The sequence below is a fragment of the Saccopteryx leptura genome, chromosome 6 (genome assembly GCF_036850995.1).
Source record: "Saccopteryx leptura isolate mSacLep1 chromosome 6, mSacLep1_pri_phased_curated, whole genome shotgun sequence".
Taxonomy (NCBI): domain Eukaryota; kingdom Metazoa; phylum Chordata; class Mammalia; order Chiroptera; family Emballonuridae; genus Saccopteryx; species Saccopteryx leptura.
In genome coordinates, this window is record NC_089508.1 from 25,415,303 (window position 1) to 25,436,143 (window position 20,841).

Here is a 20,841-nt window from a genome sequence, read left to right on the forward strand (position 1 = left end):
TCCAATGCCTTGGTTTCTTCCTTAGGAATATTTACATCCTCACTGACTAGGCCTCTGTTCTCCAGATCTGTCACCTTCTCTCTCTCCTTTTCAGCTCCTCTCTGCATTTTGGGAGGACCTCTGAAGTTTTCCACATCACCAACTCATTGTTCAGCAGAACGAACTGTTCATTTTTTTTTTCCAAAGTGAGATGGGGGAGGGGGCGGGGGCAGCAGACAGACATACTCCCATATGCGCCCAACCAGGATCCACCCAGCACGCCCACCAGGGGGCGATGCTTGGCCTCTATGGGGCGTTGCTCTGCTGCAACCAGAGACATTCTATAGCGCCTGAGGCAGAGGCCATGGGGCCATCCTCAGTGCCTGGGCCAACTTTGCTCCAATGGAGCCTTGGCTGCGGAAAGGGAAGAGAGAGACAGAGAGGAAGGAGAGGGAGAAGGGTGGAGAGGCAGATGGGCGCTCCTTTTGTGTGCCCTGGCCAGAAATCGAACCTGGGACTTCCACACACAGGGTAGACGCTCTACCACTGAGCCAACCGGCCCGGGCCAACTGTCCTTCATTTTAACACTTTAAATTACATTTCAAATTTCCCTACAATTTTTCTCCCATACCACTGAGTTTTCAAATAGACAGCTTTCTGTCCTTAGGATTTACTGCTGCTCCTGCTCCAGAGATTTACCTCCTTGCCTTCTACTGAAGATTTTCTAAAATGCTCTCCTGGTTTCCACTGGCAATCAGTTTCAAGATACGTTCTTTCTCTGAACTTCCAGGATGATGCTATCTTTTCTTCATTCTATAGAACCTGTTTAAAAACCTCCTGTTGAGAACTGGTTGACCTAGAATCTGGTATTTGGCAATAGAAAGGGTATGTAAATTACCTTTAATCTCATCCTGCATTCCCTTGGATATGAGCAATAACATGCTCTGTTCACATCTACAGTTCCCCTCCCGTGGTCGGCAAACTCATTAGTCAACAGAGCCAAATATCAACAGTACAACGATTGAAATTTCTTTTGAGAGTCAAATTTTTTAAACTTAAACTATATAGGTAGGTACATTCCTTATCGAGGTAGCGCCCACACGTGGTATTTTGTGGAAGAGCCACACTCAAGGGGCCAAAGAGCCGCATGTGGCTCACGAGCTGCAGTTGCTGACCACTGCTAATTCACAGTCACTGGCAGGCTTTTATCTCATAAAGCAATGTTGGACAGGGACAGGATCTTCTAGCCCTCACTGTCCAATTCTGACCCCTTTTAGGAGTCTGCAATAAATGAAGGCAAATAAAACTCTACAATTTTCAGAATGCTCTACTATCAGATCTTTTTCCTTCTCTGCCCATACCAACAAAAAACTTTATCTTTGGAGACTGAATTTCCTAGGACTCAATAGCTGTGACTGCCTCCCTCTTACCCTCAAACACAAATATACACACAGAATACACTAAGATTCCCTATTCAAGTGTATTCCAGGAGTGACAGCCTCCAAACAGAAACTGAAAAACAATGATTGGGAAGTATAGAATAGAACAACACTATGGTTCAAACTGCAGCTGCTCAATTTTCTGATTGAAATGGACCTTGCATTTCTGAAGCACAGGCTGAGAGCAGAGAAGGCTGCAGGCCTCGGAGCCCACCTTCAGAGCAGGCGCAGGCCCCTGAGGAGGGCTTCCCACTGCACTCGCAGCACAGTTCCATCAGTCTTGCAGTGTGGGGAAATCTTGGCAATAGGCCAACTATAAGTCCTAGTTTCTGGTGATGTGAGTATACAATGTTTTATGCCTTCCTAAGTATTTTAGTGAGCAGCAGAGGCTGCTTATCAGATGCTTTATTACAAAACAAAGTTACCATGATGGAAAGGAGATCATGACTGAAAAAATTATAGAATCTCAGTGTTGTAGGGACTTCAGTGGTCATTCAGTTCAAACTCTCCAACTTTACAACATAGTAAGTGGTCACCAAGCCAAAGCTTGAATCCCTCAAGTAATGATCTAGGACTCATTACCGAGTGAAACAATTCACTTCATCTTTACAGAGTTCTCAATTTTATGTTATATTTCATACTGAGCCAATACTTACTTAACTCTCTGTACTTTCTGAGTCCTAGTTCCTTCCTCTGGAGCCACACAGAATAATCCTAGCATTTCTTTCAAGAGACAGATCCACAAATCCACCTCCCAAGTTGTCTTTTTCCATTGTTTCTAAGGATGTACTAGCGGAACTTTACCTAAATCTATATAAGCACACTATGCCAGTTATTCAATACTCTTAAGTGTAAGAGTAGCATTTGCAACAATGGTGAATACACTGTTGGCTAGTGTCCCTATTTACAGAATAAAAGACAACATCCTCAACTCAGCACATATATTCTTTTCCACAGCTCCAGTCACCCCTGATTAATGACCTCCACTTGCAAAGGAGGCTACTTACCTTAACCATGAAATAATGAATGCTATTGATCCAACAAGCTACTGCTATAGAGTGTTATTGATCACCCAATCTTAGGTTAAAATGGTCCTCGTTTAGCAATTTCACTGTTGCAAACACCTGGAGCAAAGCCTGCTCGTAATTAAAGAGTTTGGGGGAGTTAAAGTGAGAGGTGATAGACAGAGATCTCAGCTTTCTGCCATTTATTCTTGCTTCTGAGCTATTGTTTGTGTCAGAAAGGATATTGATTTTCTATAAAAATAAGAAAACAAGAGGCACCAAGGGGCCGCAGAAGGTCAGCTCGGGCTAGAGAAGGAGGGGGAAGGGTTAGCACTCTATCTCTGTCACTTGCCTTCCAAGAGAAAGGAATATTTTCTTTCCTGTAAGATCAGCCTCTAATACATCACCACAGAAAAGCTTCTGACTGCAACCGCAGGCCATCCCCAAACCAACAGACTTAAGAAAGAAAAGGAACTAAACTATATTCAAAGAGAACAAATGATGTGTTAGGGGAAAGAAGAGAGCAAAACTAGGCTACGAATTACCTAATTAATAACTGCTATATAGGCAATTGGAATAAAGATCTATAGAAAGTAACTTTATAAAAGAGTTGTTTCATTTTAGAATGCAACAGCCAGGCACAGAAAAATATTAAAATAATAACTAATCTTTTTGCAGGCATAAGAAAAGTATAACATCATAACGACTTTTAGTTCCTCAGAACTCAAGGGACTAGTTGGTGTAGAACTGAAGAAAGAGAAAAAGCAAAAAGAATTATTGGTTATGCTTAAAACTACTCCATGTTTAGTTAGCAGAGTGAACTTAAGGAAATTAGAAATAAAGTTCTCTGATTGAGACACACATTTTTTAACCTGAAACACCTAATACATGCTTTTTAAAAGAATTCTCTCTAGACACTGACTAGGCTAAGCTAAATGATCAACTAATAATTTTTGAAGTTGGATCACATATACTCTAACAACCCTCAATACCACTGATAAAAAGTAAAGTTCTACACTTTGATCTAGGGATAACTTGGCACATCCAAGCAAATTTATGAAAAGAGTAACTAAGAGGATTCTTGGAAGTAGTTCTTTTAATGCAGAAAAACTAAGAAAATTTTGTCAGAATCAACTCACCAAGACCGTATAATACCCAAATCATACACTATTATCTACTTAAACATACTCTCCTATTTATAAGGTGTGCTTAGTAATTGAAAACAAATTTTTAGTTTCACTTTATTGCTGAGAGGTTGAACATATTATGCAGTCAAAGAATAAGTAATAATCGCCCCTCTTTCCTTATCGAGCAGATTTAGGGGGGAAAGATACAAAGCACTTCTGTTGATAACTACAGATGAATCAACACAATCAAAACAAATTTAAGACTCCTAAATAATCAGAGTCTAAAGAATTTTTCCTTTTTTATTTCTGCTACTTCTCCACCTATTATTCCTTCATAGCTAGCAGCAAGGACTGTGTCATCCACATCACTGAAAACACTCTCAAGTCATGAACCAGGGAGATAGCCCACAGGCAGAAACAAGGTTTCCTCAATTTGAAACAAGAAATTCCATAAGAATTGCCGCCTACCTCAATTTATCCAGACTCACAGATAACTAGAATGTATATTTCACATCCTGACTGTAATGTGCAATAGATGAGGAAGAATAAACCAGAAAGACCAAAAGGCCCCATCGCTAAATTATAGGCTCTACATTTGGAACCATATCTGGGTTCTTAAGAGTAGGCAGAGTTAACTGTCTCTCTCTCACACACAATGACATCATAGTTTAACAAGAAATTCTAGGGAAGAAATACATCCAAGTTATCATACCAAAAAGCTATTTTTAAAATCACCACTCTCTTGCCCTGGCCGTTTGGCTCAGTGGTAGAGCGTCGGCCTGGCGTGCGGAAGTCCCAGGTTCGATTCCCGGCCAGGGCACACAGGAGAGGCGCCCATCTGCTTCTCCACCCCTCCCCCTCTCCTTCCTCTCTGTCTCTCTCTTCCCCTCCCGCAGCCGAGGCTCCATTGGAGCAAAGATGGCCCGGGCGCTGGGGATGGCTCCATGGCCTCTGCCTCAGGCGCTAGAGTGGCTCTGGTCGCAACAGAGCGACGCCCGGATGGGCAGAGCATCGCCCCCTGGTAGGCGTGCCGGGTGGATCCCGGTCGGGCGCATGCGGGAGTCTGTCTGACTGCCTCCCCGTTTCCAGCTTCGGAAAAATGCAAAAAAATAAAAAATAAAAAATAAATAAAATCACCACTCTCAACAGTAAGAGATGCTCAATATTGAAACACACTTGAACCCCTCAATGGACAGTTTCAACATTGTGAAAGGCTTACTCTTTCCTGTTTAATTAAAAATAGCCTGATGAGGCCTGACCTGTAGTTGCACAGTGGAAAGCATTGACCTGGAACACTGAGGTCACCAGTTCAAAACCCTGGGCTTGCTTGGTCAAGACACATATGGAAGTTGATGTTTTCCTGCTCCTCCCACCTCCCTTTCCCCCTCTCTCCTCTCTAAAATGAATAAGTAAAATCTTTTTTTTGAATATCCACTACTTTTCTTATTTTTATTTTTTTTATTCATTTTAGAGAGGAGAGGGAGAGACAGAGAGAGAGAGAGAGGAGAGACAGAGAGAGAGAAGGGGGGGAGGAGCTGGAAGCATCAACTCCCATATGTTCCTTGACCAGGCAAGCCCAGGGTTTCGAACCGGCGACCTCAGCATTTCCAGGTCGATGCTTTATCCACTGCGCCACCACAGGTCAGGCAAGTAAAATCTTTTTTAAAAAATGTTTAGCCTGACCAGGCGGTGGTGCAGTGGATAGAGCGTCAGACTGGGACATGGAGGACCCAGGTTCGAGACCCTGAGGTTGCCAACTGGAGCACAGGCTCACCAGCTTGAGCCCAAGGTCGCTGGCTCGAACAAGGGGTCACTCGGTCTGCTGTAGCCCCCTACGGGTCAAGGCACATATGAAAAATCAATCAATGAACAACAAAGGAACCACAACAAAGAACTGATGTTTCTCATCTCTCTCCCTTCCTGTCTGTCCCTATCTGTTCCTCTCTCTGACTCTGTCTCTGCCACCAAAAAAAAAAAGTTAAAAAAAAACAAAAAACCAGCATGATGAGGGGGAAAAAATCTTTATAATCCAAAATCATACATATAAATTGGGTAAACAGGCCTTGGAATATACAGTAAAGAAAAATTTAAAAAGCCAAGTTATAAGCCTACCTAGTAGTGTAGCTGGATTAAAAACCACCTATGAAAGGCACAGGCATACAGACCTACAAAGCTTTTCCTGTTACTGACAGCCTCGCCTCAGAGTTCCCAAGATTCATGTCTTTGTTTTTTTACTTTGTTTAGACAAACTTCAAAAGAAGCAAAGTCCTAAGCAAGGTCATACATCCTAAGGTTGTAGAAGTTAAGATGAGAGAAAAAAAGAGTCATGGAAAAGGCTCAACCAAAGGGTAGGAAACATGGTGGGTACCAACTCTGCAATCAGGTTTGACACCTAGTTTTGCCACCTTAGGCAAATTATCTGACCCATCTTGACCTCCATTTCCTCTACTATAAAATACAAATTGTGGTACCTAACCATACAGTGGAATGTGAAAATTAGATAAGAATATATGTCATCCACAATAGCACAGTGCCTGGCACACAGTTTGGCGCTTCATGAAAGCTAACTTAATTATCAGTAACAGAATACAATGGTTCTCAGTCAAGACTACTCAACCCACCTAGGGAACACCCATGGAGGCATCTGGTTTGATACTACGAAGGAGGCTGGAGGAGGGAGGGGTAATGAAGAAATGCCAAATATCCTGCAAGGCATGAGACAGTCCCTCACCACAAAGAACTGCCCCATACAGAATACCAATAGCATCCCCACTGAGAAACAGGTATCACATGTTATTATTAATAATAATATTAAAGTATCAAGATGGGAAAGTTCAGTGTTCCTAGGACTATCTATCTGAGATGTAAAAAATAAAAACTACACTGACATTATAAACATGCACCCATTAAGACAAATTTTTCTGGCTCAATGACATTTGATGTAAGACTAATGAGATTCACTACTATAATTTTCTAAGCCTACCATGTGTTCACACAACGTGAATGTCAGCCATAAAAAATAAACTCAAACTATAGCGGCAGTAAATAGAATTATAGCCCAGAAGTATCTAAAGCCATGATTCTTATTGGGTAAAGGCAGTACTGAGAACATTTACAAACTCCATGTGCCTGGCACCAGCAGTTGTATACATATACATAATACACTCACACTCACGGCACACACACACCAGCCTCTGCTGAGACCCTGGTTTTAAAGAACAATACCTATGCATGAACTATATGGCATAAACAGTAAATTGTTTTTAAAATAAAATACTGGTTATGTATTTGAGGCACACGTTTCAAACAATTTTTAGGAAAAAATGTGTTTCTAAGACATTACAGCCTTCTTGACAAAGAAAAATAGAATCATAACTGTTCTTTAAAAAAAGAGAGGTAAATCACTAGCTGACTGGTTAAAGGAGAGCTACAAAGTCAGTATTACAGTGGCTGCTTTGAAAGAAATTCGAATTCATCAAGACTGGATTTGTACTTTGGGTCAAATGAGAAGAATCTCTGACTAAGTAAGAGGGAGCTCACCATTCTGACATGTTCTCATCGGAGCCCTGTTTTTGTTCATCTGCTTCACACTCCATCCTTTCTTTCCTTCCTGTTTTGCTTAGAAAAGTCCTATTTTCTGCTGACTCACACAATCCGTGGCCTGACGAGGTCCAGGGAGTATTCTCCTTCCAGCGTGACAGACGCTGCTTCTTAGCAGACTTGAACCTACACCCTCTCTCGTAGCTCCAATCTGACACCTTGAGCTTCTGCTGAAGGCTGGCAGCCACCTCTGATGTCACTCGCTTCACCTTCCGCCTACGCCTCAGCGGTCGACAAGGTGCGTTTTCAGTAAAGGAGTCAGATTCATGCCAAGAATGTTGCTTACTCTTAACAACGGTGTTGAGAGCTGGGTGCCGTTTGGCTACCATCGTATCATCAGAGTCACTAAAATTGGTGACTGGGGCCATTTCTCGACAGTCCTTAATGGCCTCATCCAGACTGGACTCAGAGGCCTCACTGTAGCAGCAGGTATGCTCTGCCAGGTGAGTGAAATCTGAACGACGCTTCCGGCCTCTCCGTTTCCGAAGCTGCCGCCTCTGCTGCCGAGGGCTCAAGGCCATCTCTTCCCACAGCTCCCCAAGCTTATTCTGCTCAGATGTCTGTTCCAAGGCTGAGGCTAGGTCATGTACCAGCTCATCCATGAGGCCACATCTACCAAAAGGAAGTTAAAAAAAAAAAAAAAAAAAAAAAAAAAGAAGAAGAAGAAAAGAAAAAGAGAGCCTGAATAGGATCTGTTGTTTAGGAATAATTTTACAAAATAGATCATAACATTGCAACATCCACTCTATCTATAGAAAATAGTCACCTTTCCTCAGGCTACACTTAGAATCCTACAACCCATGCTCGCTTTGGCCACCGAAAACAGGTGCTGGGCCCTTGGTAAATGCTTGACATCAACATGTTTTAAGCACAAAAACTCACTCACCAGATGACAACTGGGTTATTAGCAAAAACAAGCAAATTCAGGGAAATAAATCTTTCTCCTTTTTCCTCAATTCAACTTGTCACTAAATTACCTAATGATGAGATCCAAAAACAGAAGAGAATGTCTTATCAGACAGGAGCAAAAAAAACCACACAACTTCAAAACCATGGATGAAGGGCTGTTTTATGCTCTGTGGTCACTGGTAAGAATGCTTATGGAAGAGAACAGAAAGCCAACCTTAGTGACATTCTTTAAGGGAAGGCTGCTTGCAGTCTTAGTGATCCAAGAATTTCCAGTGACCCAGGTTTGTACTCTGAATGAAAAAAAGATACTAAGTTTACACCCATTCTGGTCCCAACTACAACCTAGAAGCTACCAGGTAAAAAAACCTTCTAAGAGGGACAGCTGTCAGAGGGAAGGGGGATGAGGGGATGGGATCAGAAAAGGAGAAGGAATTAGTGAAATTATATATACATAACACAGAGATACAGATAACAGGACAGCAAATCCCAGAGGGAAGGGGAAGGCAGCTATGGGGAGGGGGCAAAGGGAGGTAATGGGGAACAAGGGGGTGGAGGTGAGGGAGTTATACTGAGTGGGACACTTGAATCCATGTTAACACAATTAAAATTAATTTAAAAAAGTTTTTAAGTATATATTTTAATAATCAGCAACTTTTAAACATTTCTCCCATCCTTCAGAAAATAAGTAATCATCCTAATTATGTGCTTTTGCAATAGAAAAGCACACAAAAACAGAATATAACTGACAGGGATGGTTGGAATCCTTAAGATTTCTAGCTAACTGCTTTCCAAAATTTCCTATTTTTCCACTCATTCATGTCAAACCATCAAACTGCAGGGGTCACTTCAGAGGCAAACCTTCCAAGAGATTAAAGTCACCAGAGTAATTTTCAAAATGCCCCTTCAAACGGAAACGTCTAACATAATTTCTACAACACCTATTAAATACATACTAAATTAGCACTTGTTCCCTAGCCCTTGTTAAGGCCAAAGTATTTCAAGACCATAATTAGAGCTTAAATCTGCGTGGCGCCACTCTCAGACCATATTTCCGTTCGTGCAGTTTACATTTTGCAAAGAACTTTCTAAAACCCACTTCCATGCTGTCCCAATGCCAACGAACTCAAAGGCAGGAAAGCAGTCGTCTGGCTTATCTGCCACATCGGTGGGAGCAATGGAGACATGTGCATAGTTCCGAAATTACCAACCAAACAAAACTTATCGAAGTGTCAAAAGCCACACACAAAAATGACCACTTCCCTTGAGAAAATACGAAGTAGTTTACACTCCCTGACTGGGGTTTGAGAGACAACCGTCCCTAAGACCAAAATAGAGATACAAGCGGAAACCGCATGTCGGAATCTACAGTACTTCCCAAATAAAGAACTATTGCTTTAAAAACTCGGGAAGAGCTGTACAAAGTTTAACATGGAACTCGGTTACCAAACGACTCGTAGTCGTATTCCTATGGAGAATCTTTTCCTGCCTCCCAGACTTGCAATTTGGAAAGCAGGTGACAGAAGAAGCCTGGGCACCCACACCTCCAGCCCAAGAGGACCCTCGGTCCAGGCAGGCACTGGGGAGAGGAAAGGCTGTCTGGTTTACGCAAAGGAAGAAGGGGAAACTGGCAGAAGGAAGAAGAGAGGCGGGCACAGGGTCGGGGGAAGACCAGGTGGGGGCGGAGGAGGTGACTTGTCACAGCGGTAGGGGTCAGTCCCGTCTAGGAGAGGAACTGCAGGAAAGCAAGTCCTGGAGACCAAGCTCTCTCCGTGACCAGGGGTCGCAACATGGCCACATATGTGAGGGGGTGGGGGGAGCGTGTTTCGGAGCCCTCTCCCCAACGCACCTGCCCTTCCCCGAGGTCTAGGACGACCACGGCTCTGGACACCAAGCCTTCACGCTATCGCCCGCCCAAAAGAGCCAGAAAGGAGGTGACTGTCGCCCAGGAGACGGCACGACCCTCAACCCCCGAGACGGAGGCGATGGGCAGTGAAAAGCAAGGCCCTGTCTCTCTCACCCCTCCCGCCGGCCGCCGCGGACCTATGGAGCCTCTGGCCGCTCAGCCACGGCCCAGTGCCCGGAGCTCCGCTGACCGGGCCCCCTGCACCCTGACCGTCCCAACCCACATCTCCCTCTCACCAGCCGCAGCAGGCACCTCGGTCGGCCACCGTTCTCGGGGCCGAGTCTCCCCGCCGGGGGTCTCCCTCTCTGACCTCATTTCCGGTCTGGGCCGGAGGGGTGGGTTTGTGGCAGAGTGGGAGGAGCTGTCTGCGCGCAAGGGTACGCCCAGCCCACTGCTTCCGGCCTGCGGCGGCACCTACTTCCGCCCCATGTACGGCGGGGCCCCGAGGAAGCTGGGAGACCCGACAGGGGCCGGGAGGGGCTGCGGTTGGGGTGGAGCGGGGCGCCACCCGAAGGGCTAGGTGCCGGCCCTGGGAAGGTCGCCCGCATGCTGCCTCTCTTTCGCCAGGAAATTGGGCGCTAGGGAAGGGTGTAGGCCTTGTCCTTGCCTGCCGACCTACTTTATAAAGGGTGTGTGAAGTTGATGGATCCTCATTGAACCATTCGAGTTGGTACAACCTTTGGCAGGATTGTTTTGCAGTTAGTTACTCAAGAGTATTAAAACTACACATGCCTTGAGCAATAAAACAAGTACTACTGGATTATAACTCAAGAATAAAATAAATATCTATGAGTCATACTGATACAAGCTAATGGTATGAATACTGATATGAATAAATTAAAAGGAAAGAACAATTAACTCTAGTGCAGAAGAATTCCAAATAATTTATGTAGATACTACACCCTAAAGGGTAACTCCCAACTCCTTAAATGTGGGCTGTGCGTGGTGACTTCCAAAGAGTACATACGGTAAGCAGGTAAATGAGTAACTTGAAAGTAGAGAAACACTTCCTCAGCCAGGTGATCAAGGTTAACATCAAAAGTAATAAATCATGTTGACAGTATGTGGACTAGATATGATGAGAGGGGTATTTTATCTCTTTCCTGCCCAAGCTCATAACCCCAGTCTGATCAGAAGAAGAAAATCAGACAAACCCCAGTAAAAGAACATTCTACAGAATACCTGACCAGTATTCCTCAAAATTGTAAAGGTCATCGAAGACAAGGACAGTCTAAGAAACTGTCACAGCCAAAAGGAGCCTAGGACAACATGACAACTTAATGTAATGTGGTATCCTGAATGGGATACTAGGACAGCAGAAACGACAGTATGTAAAAAGTAAAAGAAATCTGGATAAAGTATGGGCTTTAGTTAATAATAATATCTTAATACGAGTTTATTAATTGTGACAATGTGCTATACTAATTTGTACAGCTAGGGATGTTGTTAGTAGAGGAAGCTGGGTATGAGGTATACGGCAATGGTTTACAGTGCCTTTTCTGTAAACCTAAACCAATTCTAAAATTAAAATGTTATTTTTTTTGAAATGCACATGCCTATTGACCCAGAAATCCAGTCTCTAGGAAATTTATTCTAAAAAAAATTGGAAATGGGCACAAAAATGTTACATACAAGTAAATTCATCTTTGCAGCATTTTGGAAAGAGAGGTGAAAAGACTGAGAAAAAGCCAGAAACCCTACAACAGTGGTTAGTATATAAATTATGGCATATCTGGAGCTCTTCTCACGAGCTCACTGGCAGGCACCTTTTCCCTCCCTCTCCTCCTCCCTTAGAAATGTTTTTCTCTTTTTCCTAAGCTCCCCTTCTTTTGCCTCTGTAACTTGTTTCCTAAAGCCCATTTTTCCTACCTCTGTGACTTTATAAATAAACTTTCTTTTATGTTTTGGAAATAAATAGATAAATAAATTATGGTACATCTATGGGATGAAATACTTTGCAACCTTTTAAAAATTGTTGTGGGTGAGTAATGACATGAAAAGTCATTAATGTCTGATTGTGTACATTTTTGCATGACTGTTACACTTCAATAAAACAGTTACTTAAAAAATATGTATAGCGCCTGACCAGGCGGTGGCACAGTGGATAAAGCGTCAGACTGGGATGCGGAGGACCCAGTTCGAGACCCCGAGGTTGCCACCTTGAGCGCGGGCTCATCTGGTTTGAGCAAAAGCCCACCAGCTTGAACCCAAGGTCACTGGCTCCAGCAAGGGGCTACTCGGTCTGCTGAAGGCCCGCCCATGGTCAAGGCACATATGAGAAAGCAATCAATGAACAACTAAGGTGTTGCAATGCGCAATGAAAAGCTGATGATTGATGCTTCTCATCTCTCTCCGTTCCTGTCTGTCCCTGTCTATCCCTCTCTCTGACTCACTCTTTGTCTCCGTAAAAAAAAAAAATATATATATATATATATATATAGAGAGAGAGAGAGTATGACTCTAATCATGTATAAAATGAAACTAAATCTACATTTGCATAGGAATATGACCAGAATGATACACTACAAACTATCCAAAATAATTCCATTATAAATAATTATATCTATGATCTGTTGTTCTTACGTATTTTCAGAATTTTCTAAACAGAAAATTTTCTATTGTGGAAAGAATTAAGGCAGGAGACATAGATGGCCAAGCTTTCAAGCCAGAGTGACAACGAGAGTGGTTGGTGCCATCTGCACAGTTAGAGAAGACAAGAAGAGAAACCAGTTTTGTGGGAAGATGATTAATTTCACTTTGGACATGCTGAACCTGTGATTCCCATGGGACAGAATGATGGAAACATTCAAAAGGTGTCCATAGCCAACAGCCCTCTTTTCTGCTTATAAAGTTCTGCACAAATCATATCAGCTTCCATGGTGCCAGTTGCCTCTATCATCACTGAAAGTGTCCACATTTCTTGAAATCCAGGTTTGTTTGGGTCTTTTTAGAGAGAGAGAGAGAGAGAGATAGGAAGGGAGACAGATGAGAAGCATCAATTCTTTGTTGCAGCACCTTAGTTGTTCATACATTGCTTTCTCATATGTGCCTTGACCAGAGAGCTCCAGCAGAGTAAGTGACCCCTTGCTCAAGCCAACGACCTTGGACACAAGCCAGCAACCTTGGGTTTCAAGCCAGCAGCCTTTGAGCTCAAGCCAGTGACCACGGAGTCACGTCTATGATCCCCCACTCAAACCAGCAACCCTGTGCTCAAGCTGGTGAGCCTGCGTTCAAGCCAGATGAACCTGTGCTCAAGCTTTGGAGACCTCGAAGTTCCAAACCTGTGTCCTTTGCATCCCAGGCCCATGCTCTATCCACTGCACCACTGCCTGGTCAGGCAAAATCCAGCTTTTATTCTCAGCTTCCTGCTAGATATCTCCACCTATTTACTCCACTAGCATCTCCAATTTAAGATGACAAAACAAGATTAGTTTCTTCCATAGTACCTATCAAATCTGTCCCTTCTCTATTGTTCCCTGTTTGAGAGATGTCACCACCAACATAAAATCATCCAGGCAGGAAACTTCAATTCTTCTTCCTTATAGCTCTTCATCTGGTTAAATGCCAAGCCTCATGGATTCTACTTCTACGGTATTCTTGCACTCACCCTCCCTCTCTTGCTTTCTCTCTGCCATTGGCCTTGTCTCAGGAGGCAGTCACTCTTCTAGATAGTTCAGCTAGACCAAGACTGCTGGGGAGCAGGGGGAAGTACAATACACGGGCAGCTCACACTGATTTTGTGGAGGGTCCAGAAAGGAAATTAGAATTTTTGGAACACCACTGTGCCAGGGACTGCTCTAGAAATGCACAGAAGATTAAGTTAAATGATAAAATAATATAGTTAGATGTCATCTAATGATGGAGATACGTTCTGAGAAATGTGTCATTTGGCGAGTTCGTCATTGTGCAAACATCATAGAGAGCACTTACACAAACCTAGATAGTACAGCCTACTGCACACCTAGGCTACATAGTATAGCCTACTGCACCTAGATTATAAACCTATACAGTATGTTACTGGACTTAATACTGTAGTAAATTATAACACAATGATATTTGTGTATCTAAACATACCAGCATAGAAAAGCTACAGTAAGAAATACATCACAAAAGATTTTTTAAATGGTGCGCCTGTATAGGGAACTTACCATGAGTGGAGCTTGCAGGACTGGAAGTTGCTCTGGGTGACTGACTGAGTGGTGAGTAAATGTGAAGACCTAGAACATTATTGCACACTACTGTACACTTTATAAACACGGTCCCACAAGCCCTCCCGCTGCTACCTTCTGACAGGGTCAGAAATAGAGCGTCGAAGCTGTCAAGGCTGCTCCATGAACAAGGGACGTGGGCTGCATTGATTGGAAATACTGAGAAGAAACTGGCTGGGGTAAAGTGTAGATCACCATAATAGTGACTGTCAGGAGGGAGTGAAAGGTGTCTGAGGGTCAGGAGGAATAAGAAATCAAGATGGAGAGGTCGATAGAGGAGATTATCATGGCAACGTGGTATGGGCTATTGCATGTTGGAGCAGTGGACAGATTAAAGAGATTTTTCGTATTCAGTTTTTCTTTTTTGTTTTTTAAAAAAAGGTGTTTGGGCTGGCTTTAGCTCAGCAGTTCCTTCAAGTCAAGTTTGCTTGTTTAAAAAAGTTGTTAGGCCTGACCTGTGGTGGCGCAGTGGATAAAGTGTCGACCTAGAAATGCTGAGGTCGCCGGTTCGAAACCCTGGGCTTGCCTGGTCAAGGCACGTATGGGAGTTGATGCTTCCAGCTCCTCCCTTCTGTCTCTCTCTCCTCTCTGTCTCTCTCTCTCTCCTCTCTAAAATGAATAAATAAAAATAAAAAAATTTAAAAATAAATAAAAATTAAAAAATTAAAAAGTTGTTAAACATGGAGAGAATGAAGAACTGAGGACTCAATATTTTGACTTTAGAACTTCGATTTTGGTTCCCTTGACCCTATCTGGTACAAAGGGCTCCCTGTGGCATTGAATTAATGAAAGATATAAAACTTATCTACACTTTACATCATCACAACCTGAAAATATTTCCGAAGTACGGAACAGGCTGGCCCCACACTCCCACAGAAAGCCTCTGCTTATAGCAGCAGTGGCACTCAGTACTTCCCAAGGTTGCTCCCATGGACCTGTGTCCTTGTACAGGATCTTAGGTCCTCAACCAAGAATTTAGAGCAGTGGTAGTCAACCTGGTCCCAACCACCCACTAGTGGGCGTCCCAGCTTTAATGGTGGGCGGTAGCGGAGCAACCAAAGTATAAATAAAAGATACATTTAACTATAGTAAGTTGTTTTATAAAGATTTATTCTGCCAGGCCCTGGCCGTTTGGCTCAGTGGTAGAGCGTCGGCCTGGCGTGCAGGAGTCCCGGGTTGGATTTCTGGCCAGGGCACACAGGAGAAGCGCCCATCTGCTTCTCTACCCCTCCCCCTCTCCTTCCTCTCTGTCTCTCTCTCCCCCTCCTGCAGCCAAGGCTCCACTGGAGCAAAGTTTGCCCGGGCGCTGAGGATGGTTCTGTGGCCTCTGCCTCAGGTGCTAGAATGGCTCTGATTGTGGCAGAGCAACACCCCAGATGGGCAGAGCATCGCCCCCTCGTGGGCATGCCGGGTGGATCCCGGTCGGGCACATGCGGGAGTCTGTCTGACTGCCTCCCCGTTTCCAGCTTCGGAAAAATACAAAAAAAAAAAAAAAAAAGATTTATTCTGCTAAACTTAGCAAAAATCCCACATGAAGTATTTGGTAAGTAATTATTATTATATGCTTTAACTTGCTGTAACTCTGCTTTATAAATTTTATAAAGTAAAGTTACTTCCCTACTTTATAAATCACCATTACTGTGGAACCGGTGGGCGGTTAGAAAATTTTACTACTAACAGAGATACAAAAGTGAGCGGTAGGTATAAAAAGGTTGACTGCCCCTGATTTAGAGCAATGTAGCCTGAAGACCATCAGGATGGATCTGGAAGGGCTTAAGTGCCCTCTAAATGTGAAGCCCTCGGAGGACAGGTTCCTCCGTGCTGAACCAGGTGAGTGGCTGACTGATTGGGATGTCATCTGTATACTCAGAACTGAGATGTGAGTGACAGGGAATCTGTGGCTCAGTCCCACACATACTGATCCAGTCAGAGGAAAACACAATTCCTCCTGAACCACACATCCTTTTATTTCTTACAGAAAATTTAGCACCATTGGAATCTTATGGGTCCATATATGTGCAGCCCATAGTTGACAGTAATGTCGTATGCAGTACATGACTGTAGTAGTTAACATCTACTGAGCATTCAGTAAGTGCCAGACACTATTCTAAATATTAACGTGAATTAACTTAATAATCCTCACAGGAATTTTTTGAAGTAAGTACTATTATCTCCATTTTACAGATGAGAAAACTAAGGCACAGAGAGGTTAAGTTGCTTGCTCATACAACTGGTAAGTATGTAACCAGGCAGAATGACTTTAGGAACCATGCAATTAACCACTAAATTATATATAACACATCTAAAATGAATCACATAGAAATACATATACACATACATGATATATATTGTTAGACATATGTGGATTATACAAAGAGATTTGTACCTCTGTTATTTATTGACAAAATCATTCAATTAATCCTCAAAATTATCCTTTAGGTGCTATTGTCCTGACTTACACAGATGAGGAAACTGAAGCTAGAGAGGTAAAACAGGGTCACAAAGCTGGTATGAAATAACTGTGATCGGAACTAGGCATCTGACTTACTATACTCTCTCCTCCCCTTCTGGAAGGTATTTGGCAGGTATTGACTGCACTGACATTCATTCATTTAATCAGGTTATATTCAGTGAGTGCCTATCATGTTCTAGACATGAAGATATACCCATGAACAACATGGACCTGCCTTCAGGATGCTTTCCTTCCAGGGAAGGAAGACAAACAGTTGATGTATCAATCTATGAACTGTCAGGTGGTAGAAATATTTGAAGAATAACAGAGAAAGATAAGGGGAAAGGAAATACTGGATGTGGGGACTTGCTGCCATTTGGAATAGGTCTCTTCGATAAGAGCTCATCTGAGCAACTACCTCAAAGAAATGAGGCAATGGGCCATCCAACTATCTCAGGGACAAACATTCCAGGCAGAGGGAATGGTTAGGGTCAGGGCCATGAGGTGGTGTATTAGTTTCCTTTGGTACTGTAACAAAGTACCAAAACTGAGTGGCTTTAAATAACAGAAATGTATTCTCTCACAGTTCTGGAGGCTAAACATCCCCCAAATCAAAGCATCAGCTGGGCTGTGCTCCCTCTAAATGCTCTGGGCAAGGATCCTTGTCCCCACCTAGCTCCCGGTGGCTCTTGGCATTCCTTGGCTTATAGACCTATCACTTCATTCTCTGCCTCCATCTTCACAGGTCAGTCTTCCCTCTGTGTGTGGCTATCTCTTTGTCTCTCCTCTTCTTGTAAGGACACAAACCATTGGGTTGGGCCCACCCTGATCCAGTAATCTTCATCTTAACTGATAACATCTGCAAAGACTCTATTTCCAAAAGAGTTAACATTCATAGGTACTGGAGGTTAGAACTTGAACATATATATTGTTTTGGAGGATGTACCAGTGCAGTGGTCGGCAAACTCATTAGTCAACAGAGCCAAATATCAACAGTACAACGATTGAAATTTCTTTTGAGAGCCAAATTTTTTAAACTTAAACTATATAGGTAGGTACAGTCCTTATCGAGGTAACGCCCGCACATGGGAGTTTGTGGAAGAGCCACGCTCAAGGGGCCAAAGAACTGCATGTGGCTCGCAAGCCGTGGTTTGCTGTCCACTGTACTAGTGGCATCATCTTACCCCAGTTGTCCCTCTTGTCACAATTATTCATGTCCCTCCTGCATGCAAAACATTCACATCCCATCCCAGTCACCCAAAAGTCTCATTCAACCATGGTATCAGGCTGGGAATCTAGGATGTTTTGATCTATATTAGAACCAAATGCAACTCCTCAAATGTGACTCTTCTTGACCCAGAAATTTATTAATTAAAAGGACAAGTTGGCACTGTTTTGGCCGGATTGGTGTAGTGATGGGGACTCTGATTGTTTAGAATATTTACATTTAATGTGATTATTAGTATATTAGTTTGCTAGGCTGTCATAACAAAGTACTATAGACTAGGTGGCTTAAACAACAAAAATTTATCTTCTCACAATTCTCGTGACTTGAAGTCCATGATCAGGTGTTGGCAGTTTGGTTTCTTCTGAGCCCTGTCTCCTCGGCTCACAGATAGCTGTCTTCTCTCAGTGTCTTCACATTGTGTTCCCTCTGGATGAGTCTGTCTTCCAAATTCCTCTTCTTATATACACCAATCATATGGATTAAGGCCCACACAAACCACCTCATTTTAACTTAATGAGTTAACTCTTTAAAGACCCTATCACTAAATACAGTCTCATTCAGAGGCACTGGGAATTAGGACATCAACAAGTAAATGGAAGGAGGGGAAATACAACTCAGTCTATCACAGTTAGGTTTAAATTTACCATCACGCTATTAATTTTCTATGTGTCACATACGTTCTTCTTTCCTTTTTCCTTTTTCAGTTTTTTCTTTTGGATTAAGTGTTTTTTTATTATCATTGTTAGTTTATTAGCTATACTTCTGTTTTTTATTTTTAGTGGTAGGTTTAGGGTTTATAGCATACATCTTAACTTAGTCTTCCTTCAAGTACTATCATAATACTCTACGCCTAGTAAGAAAAACTTACCACAGTGTCCTTCCATTTCTCTCCCAGCCTGTGTACTATTATGGTCAAACATTTTATTTCTACATATGGTAAAAATCCCACTATACATTGTTATTTGTTTGTCTTAAACACTCCATTATCATTTAAAGAGATTTTTAAGATAAAAAAAATGTTGTAGTTCCACAAATGTCATTTTTTGGTGCTTTCAATTTCTTTGTATAGATCTAGATTTTTATGTGGTATAATTTTCCTTCTGCCTGTAGTATTTTCTTTAACATTTCTTGTAGTTCTGGTATGTTGGAAATGATTCTTTAAGGTTTGTCTGAAGTCTTTATAGCAGAGGTCGGGAACCTTTTTGGCTGAGAGAGCCATGAACCCCACATATTTTAAAATGTAATTCCATGAAAGCCATACAACGACCCGTGTACCTTACGCATTATCCAATAAAAATTTGGTGTTGTCCCGGAGGACAGCTGTGATTGGCTCCAGCCACCCGCAATCATGAACATGAGTGGTAGGAAACAAATGGATTGTAATACATAAGAATGTTTTATATTTTTAACATTTTTTTTAATAAAAGATTTGTCTGCAAGCCAGATGCAGCCATCAAAAGAGCACATCTGGCTCATGAGCCATAGGTTCCCGACCCCTGCTTTATTTATAGTGTCTTCATTTGTAAAAAATATTTTGCTGGATACAGAATCCTAGGTTGATAGTGTTTTTCTGCCAGTACTTTAAAGATGTTGTTGGCTTATATTATTTCTGAGACAAAATCTACTATTATTCTTTTCCCTTTTTACTATTGCTGTAGTTAAGATTTTTTTCTTTATCATTAGTTTTAAGTAATTTGATTAGGATGCACCATTTTCATCATGTTTCTTGCCCTCAGAATTCATTGAGCTTCTTAGATCTGTGGGTTTATAATTTCCGTTGAATTTTTCAGCTATTATTCCTTCGAATATTTCCCCTCCTTTCCCTCTTTCTCCACTTCTCGGATTCTAATTGCACATATTTTAGTTTGCTTTAAGTTGTTCTTTTGTTCTATTTTTCTTTCTCTTCTTCTGTTATTTTTTTCTCTGGGTGTTTTATTTTGGAGAGTTCATATTGCTCTGTCTGCAAAGTCATAATTTTTTCTCCTGCAATGTCTAATCTGCTGTTAATCTCACCCAATATATTTTTATCTGAGATGTATTTTTATACAAGTTAGATGTGGAGCTTTTAAATATATAAGATATATTTATACATTATATATGTATATAAAATCTTCCATGCCTCTCCTTAATATGCTCATGTTTTTCTCCATCTTGTTAAATATATGAAACAGTAATATAAATAGCTAACTAAATAAAAGTTGTTCAATGTCCTAGTCTAATAGTTCTGTCATCTGTGTAATTCTGGGTCTGTTTTTATTGATTGGTTTACATTCAATAAAATGAATGTCTTTACATTATGGTTGTTTCCCTGTTTCTTTGTGCCTGGTAATTTTTTATTGTTTTCTAGACATTACTAATTTTACATTGTTGGACACTGAAACTTTTTGTATTCCTTTCATTATTTAAGGTGAGAAAGTAAATATTACTCCATTATGCTAGAAGCAAAAGTACCAGGTCTTGTATTACATTGAGAATCTTATACAAGCTAGGGAGACTGGAGGTGAAGAATGGTCTTATTCTCCAATTTGGCAAGTTCTGGGCCCTTTATAGTACCTCTAAATTCTGTTGACAAACTAGTTGTTTTTGTTGTTGTTGTTTTTTTTTTTAGCTCCTCTTTCTCATAGTACTTCATCATATTCAGGTAGTAAGAGCCTTTCAACATACATGAAAATCTCATTACTCAAATTCATAAGTTCATTAAGTACTTTTTCTACCTTCTACATTATCTCAGACAATGGTTTTACTGATTGTTTCACCACACATAATATGGGTCACTTTTTTCCAACATGTTCTAGCAGTTTCTCTACCATCTATGCTGGCTTCTATTTGCGTTCCAATCCCAAAGCCATTGCTAATGTATCTTAGGGTTGGGTTTTACTTTGTTTTTGGCTGCAGTAAGTTAGGGACTGGGAGCTCTAGTATATTTGTGTCTGGGACAACTTGGCTCCTTTAGGTTGGCACAGTCATCTCCTTGTGACCAGAGGCTAGCTCG

General features: G+C 42.0%; 1 protein-coding gene across 5 annotated transcripts in view; it reads right to left on the minus strand.

Moving 5' to 3' along the window:
* Window positions 1-10,339, minus strand: part of GPATCH2L (G-patch domain containing 2 like) — a 58,708-nt gene extending 48,369 nt beyond the window's left edge. For 4 of the 5 annotated variants that reach the window (XM_066341437.1, XM_066341436.1, XM_066341434.1 and 1 more), the window contains exons 1-2: window positions 10,198-10,339; window positions 7,090-7,761 (exon numbers count right to left, since the gene is read on the minus strand). In XM_066341437.1, the coding sequence (XP_066197534.1) occupies window positions 7,090-7,751 (662 nt within the window). In that variant the 5' untranslated portion in view covers window positions 7,752-7,761; window positions 10,198-10,339. The remainder of the gene's footprint in view (window positions 1-7,089; window positions 7,762-10,197) is intronic. The other variant, XM_066341435.1, reaches the window with a different exon arrangement.
* Window positions 10,340-20,841: the final 10,502 nt, after the last annotated feature.